We start from the raw sequence: 20,150 nt of genomic DNA on the forward strand, positions 1-20,150 counted from the left end.
GGAGCGATCACTGAACACTCATCTCGATCATTAGCAGCTCCGCTTTGGTGGCGGAGAAGCCATCGCTGTCATGAGTTGGGGGGTTTTCTCCATTTTTAAGCATCACCACATGCTCTTCCCAGTGCTGAGGATGTCCTCGATCAGCAGATCCACCCTCACCTCCCGTGAGGGATCCACAGGGCAGCACTACCTGATGGCCAAGAGGACCCACGACCAGCAGCACCCACCTTTCCCACGGCACTGGTGACAGATCTTGGTTTTCTTGCCCAGAAACAGTCTGACCCAGGACAAGAGGAGTGAGGGCTGCCTCCTGCCTGCAGAAGAATAGGGCAAAACCATAAAAATAACCCAAAAATGACCCCCAGGAAGGTGGCTGGGCTTTCATCCCAGGTGCGTTTCCACTAGAGAGCCCGGAGGGAGTCCACCATCACGCACCGACGTTGGAGCCCAGTGCTGGACTACCACCAGCCCAGGTGGGTATGGGTCTCCCCTCACTCCATGGGATGTCTGTCTCCTTGTTGGCCCCACGTACCTGGGAAAGGGCCCCTCCAAGGGGTGACAAGCACCAGCCTGAGGAGCAGGGATGGCGGCAAACACCAGCAACAGGCAAGCCAAGGGAGAGGGGAGGTAGCTGGGGATGGAGGGCTTCAAGCAGCTGTTTGTGCATGGAAGCTGAAGGAACAAGAGGACATTTCACCAGATCTTTGCTCCTAGCCCATCCTCTGGAAGCAGGAATGGGGCTCTTGCAGGTGGAAAGCCCCTCAGGTGTCCTCACCGCATGCAACCACGGAGCAGTCGACGGCAGCAGCAGATCTTGGGCAGAGGGACAAGCGCCCATCAGTTTGTATTTAGCATGGCTGGGACTGATCTCATCCTGCGTGGGGACCTGGTCTAGCTGGTGACAATCTGAGATGGCAGCTCCAGCCACCAACGTGCCACCAATGCACGAGGGCAGAAATGTCACCCCCCTCCAAGGCAGGCTGCTGCCGTATGAAGGACCTCTCCCTCCCCCAGCAGCTCTTTTCAACAGGCTTTTAAAAGCAGCAGGATGCGTGCATTAACAGGAACAGCTATTTTTATCACATGTGAACTTGTCTGTAAATACTGCTGTCAAAGCCATACGCACCAGATGTTTTACCTCAGGACAAAAACACTTTTGAATCAAACACAGAAGATTCAGGAGCCCATACGATCAAGGCCTGGCCAAGGCACCCATCCTGCAAGATCTCCAAGAGCCACAGCAAAGGTTCCCAGGGAAGATGCACGGTCAGCTCTGCAGCATCCCACCCATTCGCTCCTTCCAGCGGCACGGGGTTGGCATCACCCCAGGTTGCCCCATCCATGGCACAGCTCCGGCCCAGGAGTTGTGCTTGACCTGCTGTAGCTACAGCTCGGCCACCTCAAACCTACATGAGCCCTGTCCTGGGGAAGCGAAGGGGACAGGGACCAGCAAACAATGGTCTGAAGTCCCCACAGACAAAAGGGAGATGAAGCAAGCTGCCTCCACCCCGCCCTCTGCAGAACAAGCGAAAACTTCTTCCACTGCGGGACAGTTTTATTATGAAAAGGTTTGTTAACAACAAACTTTGTCAATTATAAAACATATAGAGGAGTGGTACACGCTGCACAGCCTGGAGGGTCAGGAAACTTCAGGGAACAGAACAAACCCCGCGTTAACCTCAGCCGGACGCAGAGCAGCCACCAGGTCCTGAGCCACACGGCTCCTTCCAGCAGAGTTATTCTGCACGTGCTGGGTCTGACCATGGATGTTCCCAAATACTCACAGCCAGCTCTCCAGAGCGAGAGACCTCGTCATTCCCCGCATGGCAGTTAAACCAACTTTTCTGCAGAAAGAAGCACCTCAAAAAAGGCATCTCTGCGCAGGAACACCCTGGGAAATGGTGGTGCCTCTTTAAAGGCTGCTGCTGGCTCTGAGGGCATCTTCTTGCTCACTCACCAAGTGAGAGGAGAGTTAGCCTGAATTTACCTTCTCTGCCGCTAGCCTTTTTGCCCACACCTTCCTTGCTCCAAGTCCTGGCAGCTTAGGTTCAAGCTAACTTAGGTGTCTGTCCCGCTCCCATCAAGTCCTCCATGGTCCCAAAAAGCTATCTGTGAAGTGTTCCTCAACAGAGGAACAGCCATAGTCCGAGGGAGAACAGCATCTGCCCCTCTCCTTCAGGCACGGTAGGATTCACGGGCTTCCAGCAAAGCGTTGGTGAGCAGCGTGTTCCAACGAGGTGCCTCTACCCGAGAGTGATGGGATGGGCATTGCTGGCAGAGGCAGATCCACAGAGCCCATGCCCAAGGCCACCAGATGGACCTCCTCAGTCGGAGTCGCTTCCCTCCTGCTTTGCTGACCCGACAGCGGATGCCAGCTCCTCCTCCTGCCCTTTCAACCGCTCTCCTGCAAGCGAGAAACAGCAGTGGCTTAGAGATGAACCCACACGGCGGAGGACCTGGACTGCAGCCCCCAAGCCCACAAACCATCCTTCCCTGCCACGCAAGCCAAGCGTGCGTGCTGCCTCGGGGAAGCTCCTTGGGACCAACAGCTTCACAGACCCTTCTGGGAAGGGGATCAAGCTCCACCAGTCCCTCCCTGGCTCAACAGCAAGGCACCAAGCTCCCAGTAAGGATCGTGTCATCCCCCCGGAACAACTGGTGACCCCACACGGCATCCCTGCAGCACCATAACGCACGTATCAATTCAGCGATGGCTCTCTGCGTCCTCTTCTCCAGCTTCTCCAGTTTCTTGGCTACATCTCGCTTCAGATCCCTGGGGAGGACAGTGACAATGTCAGAACAAATCCTCGCTCCACGCAGACGCGAATGCGGGGGCCGCGTTACACCTTTCCCAGTGGAAGAGAACCTCCTCCTCTCTCCTGTGAGCACCACAGAGCAGACTGTGTGTCTGCCACCAAGGCAGCTCATGGGCAAACCAACCCAATGTCCAGAGCATCCCTTGACTCTGAGGCCACCATGGTGACAAGCACCCCAAAGGGATCAGTGGAGTCCCTCGGCGTAAGCAGGAAAAGGGAAGACGGCCCCGTGCCTTGTGTCTTCCTCAACAGTAGGGCTGGGTTTCCCATTTCTAGCACTTTTAACCTAACCTGGACAACCCCACCACCCCGTTACCAGGAGCGGGGCTCTGCAGGCACTCACCAGTCTGGCTTCCTGGGAGCCAGGTTGGTCAGGTCCTAGGGAGGAAGAGGAGACACCCAGTAAGAGCTGAAGGCAAGGTTCAAGCCTGGACGCCGATAGATTCACTCTGCACTGAGCAGCTCTAAATGTACGTACCACCTCGTCGATGATGGGCTCCGGCTTGGCAGCCTCCAGCTGGTCTTTCACCTTGTCTTCCACTAGATGGGGGAACAGGACCAGCATCAGCGCGGGGACACCAAGGGGACAAGGCACAGGGAAACCCAACGGAGCTCTGGGCTGGGTTCACAAAAGCTTTTATAAAAGCTCATTTGAAGGTCTTTGCCTTAAGAGCGCAGTACACATGAGTGAGTACATAAGGGTACACACGTTCCCCCACCACCCAATGCCTTTTGGAGACTCCTAAAAATCATCTGAAAACGATGCAAACCCAACCTGCAGCAACGGCAGCAACACGTCTGCTGGGTTCACGTCCCCTTTTCATCAGACCTGCAGGGATCAGCTGCTCCACAGGTGTTTAAACTGGAATTTGACTCACCGTGACTCATTTACAAGGCCACCGCCTGAGACATCTCGGAGGAATCAAGCTCCAGCCCAGACCTTACGTAAAAGTCTGCAGATATAGGGGGTAACGGCAAAGCACGCGTGGAAAACAGCCCTCCATCCTTCAACTCAGGGGTCTGCACAAGGAGGGGGTGCGGGCACCAGGGAGCACATCCCTGAGGGATGAATCCTGCTCCAGCAAAGGCACATTTAATATTAATCCGCTCTGACTCCCAGCTCCTCTGTCCTGCTCCCTCTCCAGCCCCTGCACGAAGTGCCCGAGAACAGACAGGCCGGTTACTCCCGACACGGGAACGGCAGCCGATGGGCACCGCAGCTCCAAAGAAGGGCTGGCAGAGAGCGCGAGTTTTACTGGAAATGGTCAAAACTGCTGTTCCCAATTCCAAACCACACACCGGGGAAGAAGCAGGGGAAGTTTTAAACTTTTACAAAAGGATAAAGAAAGCGCTGCGTCAGCATTCCTACCTACCAGATCTCTGCCGTGCTCCCAAAGGCGGCCTTTTTATTTAGGGCATTTTTAAAGAAATCTATTCCAGGAGGACCCAATATTTCAAGATCAAGGGAAATTCTACCCTTCGACTCCCTCTCAAGAGCTGCGCGGAGGTTCAGTGCTGGGAAATAGCAGACTGAACGCCCTGGACTCATGACTAATATTTGTTTAAAGGTAATTCAAACAAAAAACAGCCTGAATCTCCTTGAGAATCCTCCAGCGAGAGCTCAGCTCCTCTGAGTATCAACCCTTTGGTTTGGCGCTGGACTCGGTGTGCTCAGACACACACACCCCCCACTTGTGCAATGCAGGGTGTGCAGTCCCCACGGGCGAGAGAGGATGATGAAGCAACGGGGGCCGCAAACATCACGCTCGCCCAGCAGCAGTGGGAGAGCTCCAGCGCTCCCACCACAGCTGCTCAGACACGCCAGCACCCTCCAGGGCTGCAGACACTCATCTCCTAGGACCTACCACCCTCACAGCTACCAGAACACCTCCCGGTGTCTCTTCCAGCTTGGGCTGGAGCAAGCAGGAACACAGGGGTTTCCAAACCACGTGATTTTTGGAAAGGAAAGGTGTAACCCATCCACTTTGCAGCACGCTGGCTGGATGCAGGGTCCCGTGCGGTTTCATTAGTCCTCACAACCAACAAATGCTGCCTCATTCTCTCTGGGAATGTCGCCGGGGAGGGAGGCTCGCCAGCGGGAGGGGATAGGATGTGCTGTTAGGCAGAGGCTCGTTACAGGGAAGCCCTGCAAAGGGCTCTGTGTGATCTGCCTTGCCTGCAAGCCTCCAGAACAGAGCAAAGCAGCGGGGTCCTCACCACAGGCACCAGCACCACCGCTGGCAATGCATTTGCTTTCGTGCTCCCTCGTTTCGCCTCCCTCACTCCCGCTTGCACCCACCTGAGGCCGGCTTGGCCTGGGGCACCTTCCTCTTCTTCAGCTCCTCATCTTCAGGCTCGTAGTTTCGCAGTTTGAGCTCCCTGGGGAGGAAAAGGAAGAGCAGAGAGCAGTGAGACACATCCACACCACCCCAAACTGTGGGCTCACTAGCGAGAGGGGCACGTCGGCATCAGCGGCTGCAGGCAGGGGCCGGCAGCAACCCACACAAGTCAGAAAAGACAGAGTCAACCAGGAGTTTGGCATGATAAAGGCCCAAGCTGCCTTGCAAAGCTCTGAACTTCAGCCCAGCTCCCTTTCAGGTCTCAACCCAGTGACAGACTCATGATAGAAACACCAGAGAAGATCCACAATCAGGGGGAAAAAATGATCCCAGGAGGGTACACAGGAAGGACAGGGCAGGGGCGAAAAGAGTATAAGGTGGTTAGCCAGTCACCAGATGCTTCTGGAAGTGATACAAACAGGGGTACAGTTCAGCCACGTGGTGCAATAAAGGGAGCAAATTCAGGTTTCTGAGCAAATGGGTGGTGGAGCTGGCAGTGACAGGGATATCCAAACAACACCCAGAAGTTCACCCATCCTTCCACCATCCTCCAGGAGAGCTCAGAAGTCAGCCCTCTCCCCAGCACACACACCTCCCCGGTATTCGGATGCTCTTTCTCCCCCTTTTCAAGGCTGTTCTTTTTTTACACCTCTCCCAAGTAATTTGGGCCTCAAACAGACAACCGTTAGACAACCTCAGTCACGTGCATCCCCAGGCTGAGTCCTCACCGAGGTCAAACCCTGCAAGCTTCAAGCAGAAGCATTTCCAAAACCAGAGCACTGAAAATCAAGCTCACACGACCCCATCCCACCTCCGGCTGCTCAGACATGCGTACAACGTGCTCCACAGGCTGCTGGATCTATATACCAGTACACTAGCCCACAGGGCAAATTAAGTAGATTAAACTCATTTAACACTGTCGATGGGTTTAATCAGTTTAAATAGAAACTGAGGTACTTTCTGCCCAGCAATGCTCCTGCCCCAGCTGTCAGCAAAGCCTTCGGCAGCGACGAGGGTGGCCATGCCGCTGCAGAGGAGGACGCGGAGAGCCCCCACGCAAGCACAGGAGAGGGCACTTTTATCAGACAGGAAAATAAACAGTTGAATATTCCCATTTTTCCTCCCAGCAGATAGCTGACATCCAGGCCGCTTCCCTGCTAGACTGATGGAGACGCAAGCGAGACACAACCCATCCCAAGGGTTGGCAGTCAAAGCAAAGAGAGGAAAAAGTGAAGAAGCTACAGCCCAGGAGAGGTGAGAAGAGGAAGGTCAGCAGTCAGATGGCCACGCTTATCTGGGAAGCACAAATAACCCCAACCTTGGAGGTCCCTGGAGCACAGCAGGAAGGTCTTACCCTTCCTACGCCACACATCCCCTTACATGAAACAGGAACGACTTCCCAGTGCTGGGAGAAGGGATGCTTAAAAGAAACACAGGAGAGATTAGCACGTAGCTGCAATACCTCCCCCAGGCCAAGAGCACCTTCACCCCATGAAGACAAGCTGCTGTGCATGGTTTTACGTGTATTTTTCTGCACGCATGCCCTGGGAGAAGGGATTTATTAAATTAACCTCTACTGATCACCCTCAAGCCCCAGCCAGAACGGCAGTTCTTTTCAGGAAGGCTGATCTTGGAGGATCAAGTGATTATCTTTTTGCAGAAGGAGATGCCGTCTCCAGGCACAGAGGAATCACCGTTATTCCATTATTTTACAGATAATCTTTGCTCAGCAGGGTTTTGTTGCTAAGCTGGGAGGCTGAGGGAAGAAGAGGAGCAGCTAATTCATCCAGGAGGTAACAGGACGTCAGCCTGCGATGTCTAACATCCGGCCACAGGTTGGCTCACGCTCACTGGAGAGGATTTAGCTGACAAAGTGGCCAACAAGAGAATGCAAACTTTCAATATCTCCCCGACTTTCTGGTCTCCTTAGCTCACATGTAGAAGGATTTACTTGCAGCTGAAAGGGAACCAAACACAGACTCCCTAGGGTCAGATCACCTCAAACAAGAGAGCTACAAGCTAAGCAAGCTGTTTCTGTCAGTCCAACAAGATGTTACCATTACACCTTGAAAAGCAGTATTTTAAAATCATCGTTTTGCACGTGCGACGGGAGCTGCAGCTGCTCGGCCACAGTCAAACCAACAGAGAGGATCCCACATTTGAAGGGGCACATGCTCTGGAGGTCTGGTTCCTGCTACAAGAAGGGCGTCCAGCCCTTCATAACATTGCTGCAGGGCTTCGGCACCACTTGGGAATACACAAGGAAGAGGGAATGGAGTTTAAACCCGCTCCCCGACACTCTTCCAACCCAGAAAGCCCCATCTCAGCTTGCAAGCAAAAGCCTTGGCAGTCCAGCGTGGTAGCTGGAGGTTTATCCACAAGATTAAAAAAAATAATAAAACCACGAGGCGCAGCTTGGCAGGTTCTGCCGCAGATGGGACGAGTGGCGGCGCGGGTCTGGCAGAAGGGGAAGCAGCTGATGCACGGGGGCGAAGAGGAGAAGCGCTGCGAGATGACGATCCCCCCGCGTCCAGCACTAGTGCTTTCAGATCCTTATTAAACCCATGCACAACTGCAAGCGCCAGGAGAAAACAAACAAAAATTGATTCCTTTAATTAACTGTGCAAGGCTAGAGCAGCTCTCGCACCTGCCTCCAGTAATTCTTGGTGCCCAGCACTCCCCGCAGCTTCCTCCTCGGGGGGCTCAGGGATTGAAGCCCCAGCAGTGCCAGGCTCGCCAGGAGCAGACAACTTGTCTCCCCCTTCTTTTGTGCAGAAGTACATCTGTAAAGACAGAGAGATGAGGAGCAGGGCAATGCTACCCCAAGCAACTCGAAGGCAAGCAAGGGTTAAAAATATATATATTTAGAAGAAGTTGCTGCTCTTCCACAGAGGTGGGTTAAATAAAGTTCAGGTGCCAGCAGTTCCTCTAGCGCTGCCTTCCAGAAAGACAGCCCAGTGCGCTTAACAAGCGATGAATCATCCAAGTTCCCACAAAAACAAAAAAACCCAAACCAACCCCAGAGCTAACAACAAGCTCCACGGCAGAATGGGCACGTAGGAGCCAGGTTAGGGAGTGCAGCTCCCGGGCATGGAAGGAACATCACGGTGACGCACCAGCACTAACGTGAGCACTTAACGCTTCTCGGGAAGGATGGAGCACCCGGACTAGAGTTGGGTTTGAACCATGTGGCTTTAGGATGGCATCAAGCTCCTGCACGGTCATCAACAGATTTTATCAGCATCTCCTTCTAAGTGATGGATGCACCCAACCCAGAAGATCTCCTGCTCCTTGAGCACCTCGTGCAGTGTTTTCCAGCCTGTTTCAGTCCAAATGAGCCAAGATCGCTAGGGACGGAGGTAGCTATAGTCTCACAGCCAGCAGTGGGTGTGGATCTCTGCTGGAAGCTCCTAGGGCTGCATGAGGATTTGGGTACCTGTAGTAATTACAGGGGGAAGCAATGGACACAGCCTCCCAGCATCTCCTAAAAGCTTGTCAGAGGTGGCAGGTTCCCCGTTTTGAGTCAGGAATGCCTCAAATCCACTTTCCACTCAGGCCCAGAGCTCCTAGCTGGGGACAAAGAAGAGATATCAGCTTTTCTTGGAAGCAGGTGGGTTGGAAACAGCACGGCATGCAGGGTATGCGCAGAATGCAAAGAGCTATCTCGATGCAAAACACAGGACACTCAAAGCTGCCTACGAGGTTGTGTTTTGCTTTACCCCTCCAGCCCCAAGGGCTTTATGAAGCAAACACCATTTCTTCAATTGATGAATAGATCTTTCTAAGCCTTCTGGTGAAGCACCCGCTTGCTGATGTCCTTGCGTCAGGAGCACAGGGAATGGGTTCGCGAAGAAACCCCGTAAGAGTGATTTCTTCCGATGTCACAGCATCCCCGCTCCCGTAGTTACTATCACAAAACAGTCACTTGGAGCTGCTAGACTGTTTCAAGGGCACATTCCTATTTTTACCTCTCTGAGGACAAAGCTATGGGCCGAAGAAAGCTGGCTGGGACATCTCAATATGGTTTTCTTAGTGCTTCTGGAGGTGAAAGAGGCAAGCAGACCTCAGCAGGACAGATGCTAGCAGAAGGCAGGAGTCCAGCAGCGTTTGCAGAGCCTGCTTGCTCTGCCAAGGATCAGAGGAGGGTGTCCTCCACACCTCTTCAAAGGTCCTTCAAGCCTTTCACATCGCTCTGCTTAAACATCTCTTGTGCTCCTCAGCAGCAGCTCTAGGTACCTGACAAAGCTAGAAAAAACAAAAAAGATGCTTCCTCCACTACATCATCAAAACAAAGTGGTTTCAAACACCCAGATCCCAGACAACTGTTTTTGAAGTGTTATGGTAGAGCCTTTCCATTCTTTATAAGCAGTTTAGGGAAGTCCTGGGTGTTCTGAACCTTATCTCAGCCATTTCAGGCAATTTGTTTTGCAAAACCCTGGAGAAATACCATCTGGTTTGAGAATTTGCTGCTCTTCGACCTTCCCAAGCTCCTCCAGAGCCCTTGTTTTCAGAGCCTTCCATTTTTACGACAGTTACTCCAACTTGCTTGAAACCAAACGTCCTGAGCAACCATTTCCACACTGCCCTTTAAAGAGAACCAGCATAAGAATTTACTTTTATTTCTCTGCATCTCCAAAATTCGCTTACTCCTGGGAAGTCACACTCAAACACGTAAAGAAATTACTGCTACAGAAGAGACGAGGGAGGTCTCAAATCCTTGAAGGAGTGGTGGTTTGGTGGACCCTCTGCTTCACCATGTGCTCCGTGAGGGCAAGAAGGTTTGAAGGAGCAGGGCCAAGGTAGCCGGACAACAGAGGACAGCAGAGGAGGAGACTTCTGCAGCAATCCAGGAGATCCAGGGCCCAAGTCGGAGAGGGCCCACGCTGGGCTCTGGCCGAGATAAAGAACCTGCAAGGAGCGGGGACACTGGAGTACCTGCGGGGCCGCGTGGTGAGGGTGTCCCCTGGGGCAGCACTCAGATGCTCTTCAGTGGCAGCACACACTTCTCCTCAAAGGGCCTCTTCCCTTTTCTGTTTCCAATTGCAAACCACAGAGCAGAAGTCATTTTCAAGCTTTTTCTACAGCTCCCCTCAATTTTTTGCCAGGGAAAATTCACTTTATAGCGAGTTTACCCAACTGACAAGCTTATGCTCTTTCCTACCTTCTGCAGACCCCACAGAAAGCACCAGATTAAGAGCATTTGGGCAGCGATTTCAGGCTTGGACTCTTGTCCTCTCTTTGCTCCCCTCGGTCAATCCCCACCGACCCACTGCACTTCTCCGCAAAGTCACCTGGCACATACAGGGTGCTGCATGATCACCCATGGGTGCTGAGGGAACGCTACAGCACCGTCACCCTCCCGGGACACTGCGAGACTTGCTATACAACAATCTTGGTACAGATTTAAATTCACAACCCCCTTTTCAATTTGCACTTTGCTTTCCTACCCAGCCTGTCCCCTTGCAGACAGCTTTGACATCTGGGTGCTGCACCTTCCCAGAGGCTTCCCTACACCTGGGCTGGCTTGAAACCAAGGTCCATGCATCTCCAGGTCATTGCACGCAGTGACCTGTCCACCAACCAAGATACACACCAAGATGATCTGCATCTGCTCCAACTTAGAAACCAAGAAATTACTTTCACGTCCCAAACACACACCACCAAGGCTCTCCTCACACCTTCTCCTGCAGTGGGATACAGACTTCTCTAGAGGTTCAGAGATGTTGTTTCATCAGGAGGACAAAGTTGTTGCCATTGTTCCTGGATTCCTCGCCCAAAGCGGAAAAGGAGCACGCGACAAGCAGAGGCAGAGACCCATCGGCACCCACCCCGTGAGGAGCAATCTCTTTTCACTGTGAGAGGGCTGCTCCTGCTCAAATAGCTGAGCGTGTCCGAGCACATCCTCCTCCTCCCCGAGCACGGCTGCCAAAAGGCACTCGAGGAATGCCAAAAAAACAAATGCCTCTATTAACACCGCGAGCCCCCAAAACTTGCCGAGGCAGCTGGTTTCTCAGGACATGCTTCTTGGGGGGAGCACGGATGGGGAGACACGTATCCCCGGGTGTTGCAGGAGGAGGGCTGCAACAGAAGCTCTTCAAATGCAGCATGTGCCACAAGGTTGTCTGGCGTCCCACGCTGCTTTACCGGGCTGCTGAGCGCTTTCCAGGTAGACACGTGCAACTTCAACATCAGTAAATACAACCGGGACAAAATCCACACTCAGTCTGCATCAGCTGGCTGATGTGCAAACCCTCACCCTGCCTGGAGCACTCAGCTGCGCTCCTCCGCGTGCTGGTGCGAAAGCATGCATTGTCCATGCTCTCACGGGGTTTCTCCAGCTTCTTCAGCTGGCGGTGAGTCAGAAATGATCCTCCACCCTCAACGCTCAAGCCAAAAAGAGGCCCTGAAGGTACCTTGGTTGCACCTGGATGACCACAGAACCTATCTCCCTAGCTGCCCTCAAAACAGTACCAAGCACAACTTTGCTGGAGCTCTGCACTTCGATAACCACGTTCAGATTCAGCACAGAGTCAGCACAAGGTCTGTGAGCAAAAAGATGTGCCAGGTAAGCTCAGGGTTACGTACAGCCTTGCCCCAGCGCCGCACCAAGAGTTCTCACACAGGCAGGTTAGATGGAGGTCTAAGCACCCAAAAATCAACACCCAAAATGTTGTGGTTTGGTTTCAGCCGGGATGCGTTCCCAGCAATGACTACTCAAAACGAGTGGACTGCTGGGAAGATGCTGGGAACTCATAGCCAAGGGTTGGGTAGGAGGGACCAGGGTTTCACCTTTGGCTGCTCACCCTTGTAATCCTGCTGCTGGGGCTCTCACCCACCCAAAGCAAAGCTGGGATCACCAGGCACCCACTGAACCCATCAACAGCCTCAGTTAGGAGAGTGCAGCCAGGCTTCAGACCAGGCGAAGCTCCATGGGGTCTTCCCTGTGAAAGCAGATCATCTCCCAGATATCTCCTCCCGAGTGAGATGGGCACAGCTCTAACCAGAGGGGAGGTCCACAGCGTCCTCACAGTTTTGGAGGGGAGAAGAGTTCTGCAGCGCATCCTGCTAGATACTGGCACCAAAATGGACAAGCATCCTTAGGAGGGACCTAGGATCTTCCCAGCTCCTAAATCTCACCCTGCTGGTTGCCAGCCAGGGGGATTCAGCCATTTAAACTCCTGTTCTCCCTTCTCCAGTGCCCAGCAAAAGCTTCCTCCCCAACAGAGGGGACACGCGCTCGGTCCCTGGAGGTGTGGGACGGCGATGGAGCCTGATGGAGCCTGACTCATTGCACAGCGTCCATCAGGACAAGCCACCAGCAGCAACAGGTTGAGCTGTCCACGCAGACGTCGATCAAACACGCCATGTGTACTCAGCTCAGCCTACACATAAATATTATTCTCTCCCATATACGATTGCAATTCTTTATTTTCCATTTTTTTTTTTTTTTTTTTAATTCTTCGTTAAGGTCTCCACGCTCCAGGACGTAAGGAAGCACGTCCACACAGCAGTTATCCTTGCTACTGCCTTGGCCGTCCTGCCAAGCTAAACCACTGCAGCACTGGGCAGACTCACTGCTGTATTTTTATCTCTTTTTTTTTGTGCAGAGATTAAAAAAATAAAAAGTGGTTTTGACCTGCCCCGTGACATTCTTCCCACGGCGAGGGGAGAGATCACATTTCCCAACCCCTGCCTCCCCCAGCTCCTCCCAGAAATTCATCTCTGCAAGTGGCACAGTGTGGAGCTGTAATTTTAAAGGATGACTAAGTGTCGAAACACCAGCAGCTGATTAACAGCAGCTCAGTGAAGCTTAATTTCCAGCTAAATTGAAGCTTTTTTTTTTTTCTTCCCCCTCCCTCTCCAAGCCCTACCTTGGCTTTTTATTTACACTTTTAACATCCCTGACAAGCTCCTCTTGCAGAACTGCAGCCAAACTTCAAAGCTCAACGCCTCTCTGCTCCCTGCGGGGCGGCAATGCCGGTCTCCAGCCAGCCGTGGCTTTACGCAGCGCTCGCCTTGCAGATCCCTGAGCCCCAAACCGACTGCTTTTCCCCCCAGGAACTGGGCGGAAGGGTCAAAGTCCACCCACACCCTGTTCCTCGCAAAGGCAGATCGCAGGCTGCACCCAGGCAGGAGGTATTTCCTGGTCAGTGGGCTAAGCATAACTGCGTTAAAAAAAAAAAAAAAAAAAAGAAAAAAATAATAATAACCCAAGCTCTTTGCAATTACAGATATAAACTCCCCTGAGAGCTCAGATCAGAGATAGGCTGAGCTGAAATTGCTGCAAGTGTATCAGGGTTTTCGCAGAGGGCTTCGTCAGCACTTGTTCCTGTGGTGGTAGCTTGCAGTGTGAAAGATAAAAACAAGGAAGAAAAAAAAAAATAAAAGGGGGGGGATGGGGAGATTTGAGTCAATTAGAAAAAAAACAGGAAGCTGCCAAAAAAGCATGTCGTCACATAGGCAGCAAGAAAATATTGGTAAAGCCAGCGCACGGCGCTTCTGTCCTTCCTACAAAGGATGGTCTCGCTGGCGCAGAAGGTGCAGCTGCAGGGATGGAGGAAGCAGCAGCCCGCAGCAAAAGCCCAGGGTGCTGCCCGGTTTTCAGGGTGGTCGGTGCACCTAAATCCTGCCTACAGGCCCCAGGATTATTTATTGAACCACTAGATTTCCCCTCCCCTCGTCGTGCTCTTGATGATTTTTTTCAGCTTGAGAAAGCAGCTCAGCTATCGAGACGCTTGTTTGGGGCGAGGGAGCAGTTTGCAGGGAAGGCAAATTTCAGTTTCCAGAACCTCTCATTTCCCAAATTCAGGGTAAACGTCAGCGGATTATCTCGGCTTACCTTTTGCCACCAGCCAACAGAGCATTAGTGCACAGCAGTTCCCTTTTTCGAAGGGCTGAGAAAGTTCAGCTACGCTATTGGGTAATTAAAATCTAAAGACAAGAATCGAGTTATCGGCTCAGCAGCCTTCTAGATCTTGTTAAAAACACACATCCAATTCCGGCGACAGAAAAAGGACGTTCAGCAAGTAAAGCAAAAGCTAAGAAGCATCTCGGCCAAATTTGTGATTCAAACGTTTCCTGCAGAGCAGATCTTGCTCCAATTTGCCTTGCAAAGTTCCGTCTGGATCCCGACAGAACATGCCGTGGTTGCACAGGCGGACAAAGAGCTACAGACTCCTAAAGGAAAATCGATCCGGAAAGCAAACTTTTTGCCCCAAAAGCTGCCTCCCCAAAGGCATCGCCTCCCATGTATTTCAGAAGCCCTGTGCCCACACCTGCGGGGAGTTTCACGCATCAGTGCAAAGCTGGCTGGAGATGGGAGTTCCTGCTCAACACCTTTCTTCTCTAGATAAAACCTCGGTGAAGTTTCAAGGGCATCGCCCACAGGCAGGGGAAAGCTTTTTGCTGAACCTGCCACAAGATGAGAGCTCACGAACGAGCACTCGTGGAAAAAGCGATTTCCAACTTGACAGCAGTGATGCCAAAGACTTGGTATGAAACCACATCACCTCTGATACGCTCCTGGCTGCTCAGCAGGGGTTAAAATCCCCAGCCCAAAAGTCAGTTGAGTAGAAAAAGAGATTTTTTTTTTTTGATTTTTTTTTCAGAGACTTAGCGGACCAATTCAGAATTGCAGTTTGGGAGCAGGAGCGCATCGCTGCTAGCCCAACGCTATCAGCTCATCGCGTGGTAAAGACAGCCCAGGCCCGATGCTCTTCGTCAGCAGGCCACGCACGCTGCATCACCTCGCCACGCAGCGTATCGAGTGGCAAGGCTGTAAAGCAAGAGCTATTTATTCATTATTCATCATCATTTCCAAGATATCTAGCTCCTGTTTCAGGTTCAGCCCGGACCTCGTGCCTCTTCCAGCACGAAACCCAACCACGGCGCCTACAAACTTCAGCCTTGGTTGGTCATGGTTCTCAAGAAGGGATGTGTTTTCTGCCGGGAGTTCTTCCCAAGAAGCAGCAAGGATTCTGCTCTACTTTCTCAGCAGAGCTCATGTGCTCATCTGCAGCAGCATCTCTGATGCACACCTCCCACAGAGGAGGTTTCTGGCTGGTAAAGAGATGAGAAAAGGTCACATCCCGCATCTTCAAACCAAATTTTACCCCCCCTGCGTCCTCTCCAAAAGAGACCTGATGGTGTTTTTACCGGCAGGAAACCAACTGCACAGTCAGCTGGTCCTGCCAGGAGTGACACCCTGCCTCGGTTAGTTTTGTGCTCACATTTTCCAGTGACAAGAGAGAACAGCGGTGGGCCACAGTTAAACAGCCACGTGTACCCAGCGGGCCTCCGTTCACGGAAATAAAAATGCCACACGTGCAGAGGACAAAGATGCAGCAATGGCTGTTGAATTCAAGGGAGCCTAAATGCTCCCGACACCTCTGATGGCACCACTTTCCCCTCGCTACCCCCAGAAACGCTGCAAGTCAACCCCAGGCTTTTCCTCTTTATTCCCCCATCTCAGATCATTTACACCATGAGATCAAATTTGCACTACAAAAAAAAAAAAAATTAAAAAAATTGCATGTTAGAAGCCAAGGAAAGATCCTAATTAGCAAACACAAGAGCAGCACCTGAACAATACATACGAGAGAGACAAGTGGGAATAAATAAATAATTACTTGTGCTTGACGGTCCCCTCTTCATCATCTTCTCCAAGCTGCTTGTTCTCACGTTCGCCGCTGTCCTTATTCTGAAAGAAGAAGTTGATCTGTCAGGCATTGGCCTCTCTGGAAACGCCTGAGAACAAACAGCAGCCCAGAAACCTTCCCGGAGGGCACAGGGCAAACAGCAAGGCGCAGTTTGAAATGACTTTTAGATTACGACACCTTTAAATTAAGCCTGTTTTCCTTTTTCTCCCTTTAGCATTCTGCTTGTACAGATAGCACGATAAACAAATGTCAAGAACGGGCAAGGAAAATTTAATTTCCCTCTCAGAGGAGATCACACTGCTCAGCGCCGATACCCCCCTTATTACTGGTAACTGCATCAATTCAGAGCGCAAACAGCACGTTGCAACCAATAACGGAGCTCAGAAACCTCATCCTGCGTTTGAATTACCACCTCGCGTTAAATAGCGGAGCCAAAAGGAGATCAGGATACCGAGCAAAACAGAGAAGGGCCAGCAGCCAAGTACACCTTCCCTGTGGCGTTGTGGCAAGGACCTGAAGTTAAATCCCGTGCTCCCAGATCCAGAAGAAAGGATGGATATTATTATGTTGGTTGAAGGGAAATACAGGCAGACAGAAGAGATAATAAAAGTTGAGGAAGCGAGCGAGCCCACGCAGCAGATCACCTGCAAAAGTCCAGGCAGCGCACGTCTGCAGGCTGCGCGCAGGTCCCTTTGCCTTCTCCCAAGTCATCGTTTCTGACATTTTAACAGGTTGCAAAACAGGACGGCAGGAATCAAACAGCAATCAGCAGAACAAACGGTCTAATTTCAGCTCCAGAACCACCGTGCGGTAGCATAAATCAAATTTCTCTTTAACAGGGTGTTACAGTATTGGAAAGAGGCTCATTCTGCATCATCCAGACACCGGCACTAACAGTTTATTAGTCGAGTTACCAATTACATTTATTATCCAGACAGGCAGAGATATCGAACGTTAACAATAATGAGCTGGAAAGGGTTTGTTTGGTTCTCACACTGATCAATTTAATTCAATCACTGAGCAAAGTATGCTCCGTGCCCCTTTTTTAGCAGAGTATATTGTTATAGCAAACGCAATGAATGAACGACTTCCCTGGAAGCAGTTGCTTTTCTGATTGAACTCCCCCGTCATCCTCCAAACAAAAAGCAAAATGTGGCAGCTCTAGCAAACAGCAGATTAAGTCTTTATTTCCTTGAGCGTGGCCAGTTCCAGGAGGAGTATTACCCAAGTTACCTGGTAATAAATACACAGCGTTCGTAATATTGGCTACGATTCACGTGGACACAAAGGCACGGGAGCTTATATTCATCTCCGCCTTTCAACAGGAACAGCTCAGAGACTAGAGAGACTATTATCAAGAACTGTCCTTTCATCGCACCGCAAAGGTTACCGGTCCTTTTCGCTCAGTTCAAAGAGATGAAGCTCTCCTGATCAGTCTGTTCAAAGTCTTTTTCCAATCCTGAAATAGGTTCACATCTCTCTTTGGAAAATTGCAAGCAAAAATTGGTTATAACCAGAACATGACCAACATCACTTTCAGATCAGAAATTACTTTGATTAGTCACTTGCTCTGTTAAAAGCTTCGCTGAAGAGTTCGGACAGCTAACAACCAACTTCAGGATACCAAAATTATTTACCAGCTAAACTAAACTTAGGACTAAGCTCTGAAAGGACCAGAAAGGTTTCCCCGATGAACAGCTCACTTATCACACGCATCTTGACCATACGAACTTTAAAACTCTCTTCTGCAACCTGGGTTAAAAATTAGATTATGTGCAAACAGGGAGACGAGCCAGGAAATGGCTCAGTTCTGGTTCAGGCTCATCAGCGACTGGAGTTGTTCAGGTTCAGCTCCTGATCAAAGGGCAAGAAAAATGGTCCTGTCTTTTTAGAAAGAAAAAAAAAAAAAATAATAATTCCCAAAACCAATATTTAGTTGCAGTTTTAAGTCCACAGTAACCTTGTGATACTCGCACAGACAGTTCTTGCTCAGTAAAGACCATGAGCTCGGCAGGATAAGAGCACAGGCAGCCTGCTGTAACTTTCTGGTGCGAGCTCAGTGCTAGGTAATATTCAGACGCCCTTCAGCCCACGTTATTTAAAGTTGTGGGCAGTACCTTCCTGCACTCTTAAGTCCCGTCTCACTCCTTTCATCTCTTCATACTTTTAGCGCACGTGCGCAGAGCCTGAATTCCCCTCATTCTTGCTAGAATTCTATCTAGGAGGGTTATAAGCAGGTTCAAAAATCCCAAAGAAATATTTGGCAAAAATATTCACATCAAGCCGTGGCTGTTCTTCCCACCGCAAGCCTGCACTCTGCGCAGAGCTGAAAACCTTCCTTTTCCCTGTGTGCTGAAATAATTTGATATTGAAACCTCACCACTCTTGTAGAGCTTGCCCAAAATCCCCAATTCCAATTTATTCCCCATTACCACCTGGATATTTTCTAAAGTCTTGGTGATATTCCTAGAAAAAAATCGAGCACGCTACCAGCAAATGCAACTTCATGCAACAAGTCCTGCAGTGCTTTCAACCAGGGATTTTTTTTTTTCCCCTCTGCTACAGCTCTCCTCGCAGGACCTTCTTAAACGGTGTGGAACAGGCGCGCTGCCTTTCGGCAACGTGGGAAAGGGTGTGGGAATCTCCCCGGGGATGTCCTGAACTGGAAAGAACGAGATACGGTCCCTCCTGTACTTCAGCAGAAGGGAACACGGGATAACGAGGACTGCAGCACAGTTCGAGGAGACGGCGTAACTGCACGTAACCATCTCCAGTCTGCTCATCACCGACACGAATGCCCTCTAAATTACACACCCTGCCATCATCTGCGGCTAATCAGGATCCACCAGATAGATCAGCGTGCGAGCGGAACGCAAACGAAGTCTGAAATGGATGCCTGAAGTCAGGCTTCCCCGCACACAGAGAGAGCAAGAGAAATTAATGCTGGTTCCCTGTTTGCAAAATGGTCTGTAAACAAGATATCGGCTTCGTTAGCAGAGTGACGAAAACCCCCAGCCACAAGGCAGAGGTGACACATGGTGACAAGCCCATAAACCTCCAGCGGCGTCGGAAACGCTCGCAGCTCTGCAAAGAGGCAGCTCGGCACTGACTCTACCCTAAAAAAAAAAAAAAACCCAAAAAAACCCCAGAAAGGGGTTTCTGAAGCAATATTTGATGGATGCAGCAGAGGAGGATGGCTGCTCCTCTTGGGATTGCTTTTCGCTTGCATTTCCAGCCAGGCTGCAGTGCCTTTCCCCTCACACACGCTCCCCACCCGCAGTTTACCCACGGGGGCTTCCTGTGCTGCCTTCGAGCGCCTTGAACTCACGCGAAGTGAAAAACAGCAAAGTTCTAAGACGACGGTGGCTTACTCTAGATGCTGCACCGAGAGAGCAGTCACGAGTTTCTAAATATACATATAAACTGCTGCTGATTCAAAGCGTTTCTCAAGGGTTTTGCACTGGAGCAGGCAGCAAGCGGGCTGCATGGCTAGCAGCACCCAGCAAGGTTTTACAGAAGATCCCTCCTCTGTTTTCCACGCTTCCTCACCCAAAATGCTGGGGTTTTCTGCTGTATAAGAAAGCTGAACTTTTAATTACTTCAGCAGAAAGAGGCGATTAAATGCCTGCAGCTTTAGAGACTGACTGTGCACAACGGCAGCAGGACACGGAAAGGAAAGGACTGATTCGGTGCTCGATCTGTTAGAGCTGCTAACAAATTTAATTTATTCCCCATTACCACCATAATATTTTCTAAAGTCACGGTGATATTCCTACAAAAAAAAATTCTGTTAGATCCCCTCAGAGATCACTCCTCCTCCATGAACACCAGAGACGCACCCCATTGCATGGCGATGCCCGTGCAGCTTCGGCCAGCGACAGAAAAGCTTTACCATAGCAAGCTTTCCCCACGTCCCCTGCGCTCTCCAGGCAGTTTCTTAGAGCATACCCTGAAATTATATTCAAAACAAACCCGTTTCACTTGAGTCTGAAATAATACAAGCAAATTCTTCAGGAAATACCTATCAGAAATCCCTGGGGGATCACCAAAGAGCTGGGGCAGAAACGCTGCAGGACACGACCGTCCTCGCGCGTAGGCAGAGCATCGTCTGCGGATGGACTGTGTGCGCCGGCAGCCGGAGCAGCTCACGCTTCATCCGTCAGCGCCATAAACGAAGCAAGCTAAGATACGAAACCTTCTCGTTCACATCACCTCGTCTGAGCGTAGCTGAGAGCCCGTGGTACTCAGAGAGCCATTAATAATTAGAGGGAAAGAGGGGACAGAACGTTCCCTTGATACCCTGCTGAGTGCAGAAGTGGATGACTAACTGCCCTTGC

General features: G+C 51.1%; 1 protein-coding gene across 1 annotated transcript in view; it reads right to left on the bottom strand.

Moving 5' to 3' along the window:
- Positions 1–1,534: 1,534 nt before the first annotated feature.
- CCDC12 (coiled-coil domain containing 12) overlaps positions 1,535–20,150 on the bottom strand; it is a 40,273-nt gene continuing 21,657 nt past the window's right edge. Inside the window, exons 2-7 of the mRNA XM_075746881.1 lie at positions 15,784–15,854; positions 5,116–5,195; positions 3,295–3,356; positions 3,160–3,194; positions 2,697–2,773; positions 1,535–2,404 (exon numbers count right to left, since the gene is read on the bottom strand). Of these exons, the coding sequence (XP_075602996.1) occupies positions 2,325–2,404; positions 2,697–2,773; positions 3,160–3,194; positions 3,295–3,356; positions 5,116–5,195; positions 15,784–15,854 (405 nt within the window). The 3' untranslated portion in view covers positions 1,535–2,324. The remainder of the gene's footprint in view (positions 2,405–2,696; positions 2,774–3,159; positions 3,195–3,294; positions 3,357–5,115; positions 5,196–15,783; positions 15,855–20,150) is intronic.

The sequence above is a fragment of the Balearica regulorum genome, chromosome 2 (genome assembly GCF_011004875.1).
Source record: "Balearica regulorum gibbericeps isolate bBalReg1 chromosome 2, bBalReg1.pri, whole genome shotgun sequence".
In the NCBI taxonomy this organism is placed as follows: domain Eukaryota; kingdom Metazoa; phylum Chordata; class Aves; order Gruiformes; family Gruidae; genus Balearica; species Balearica regulorum.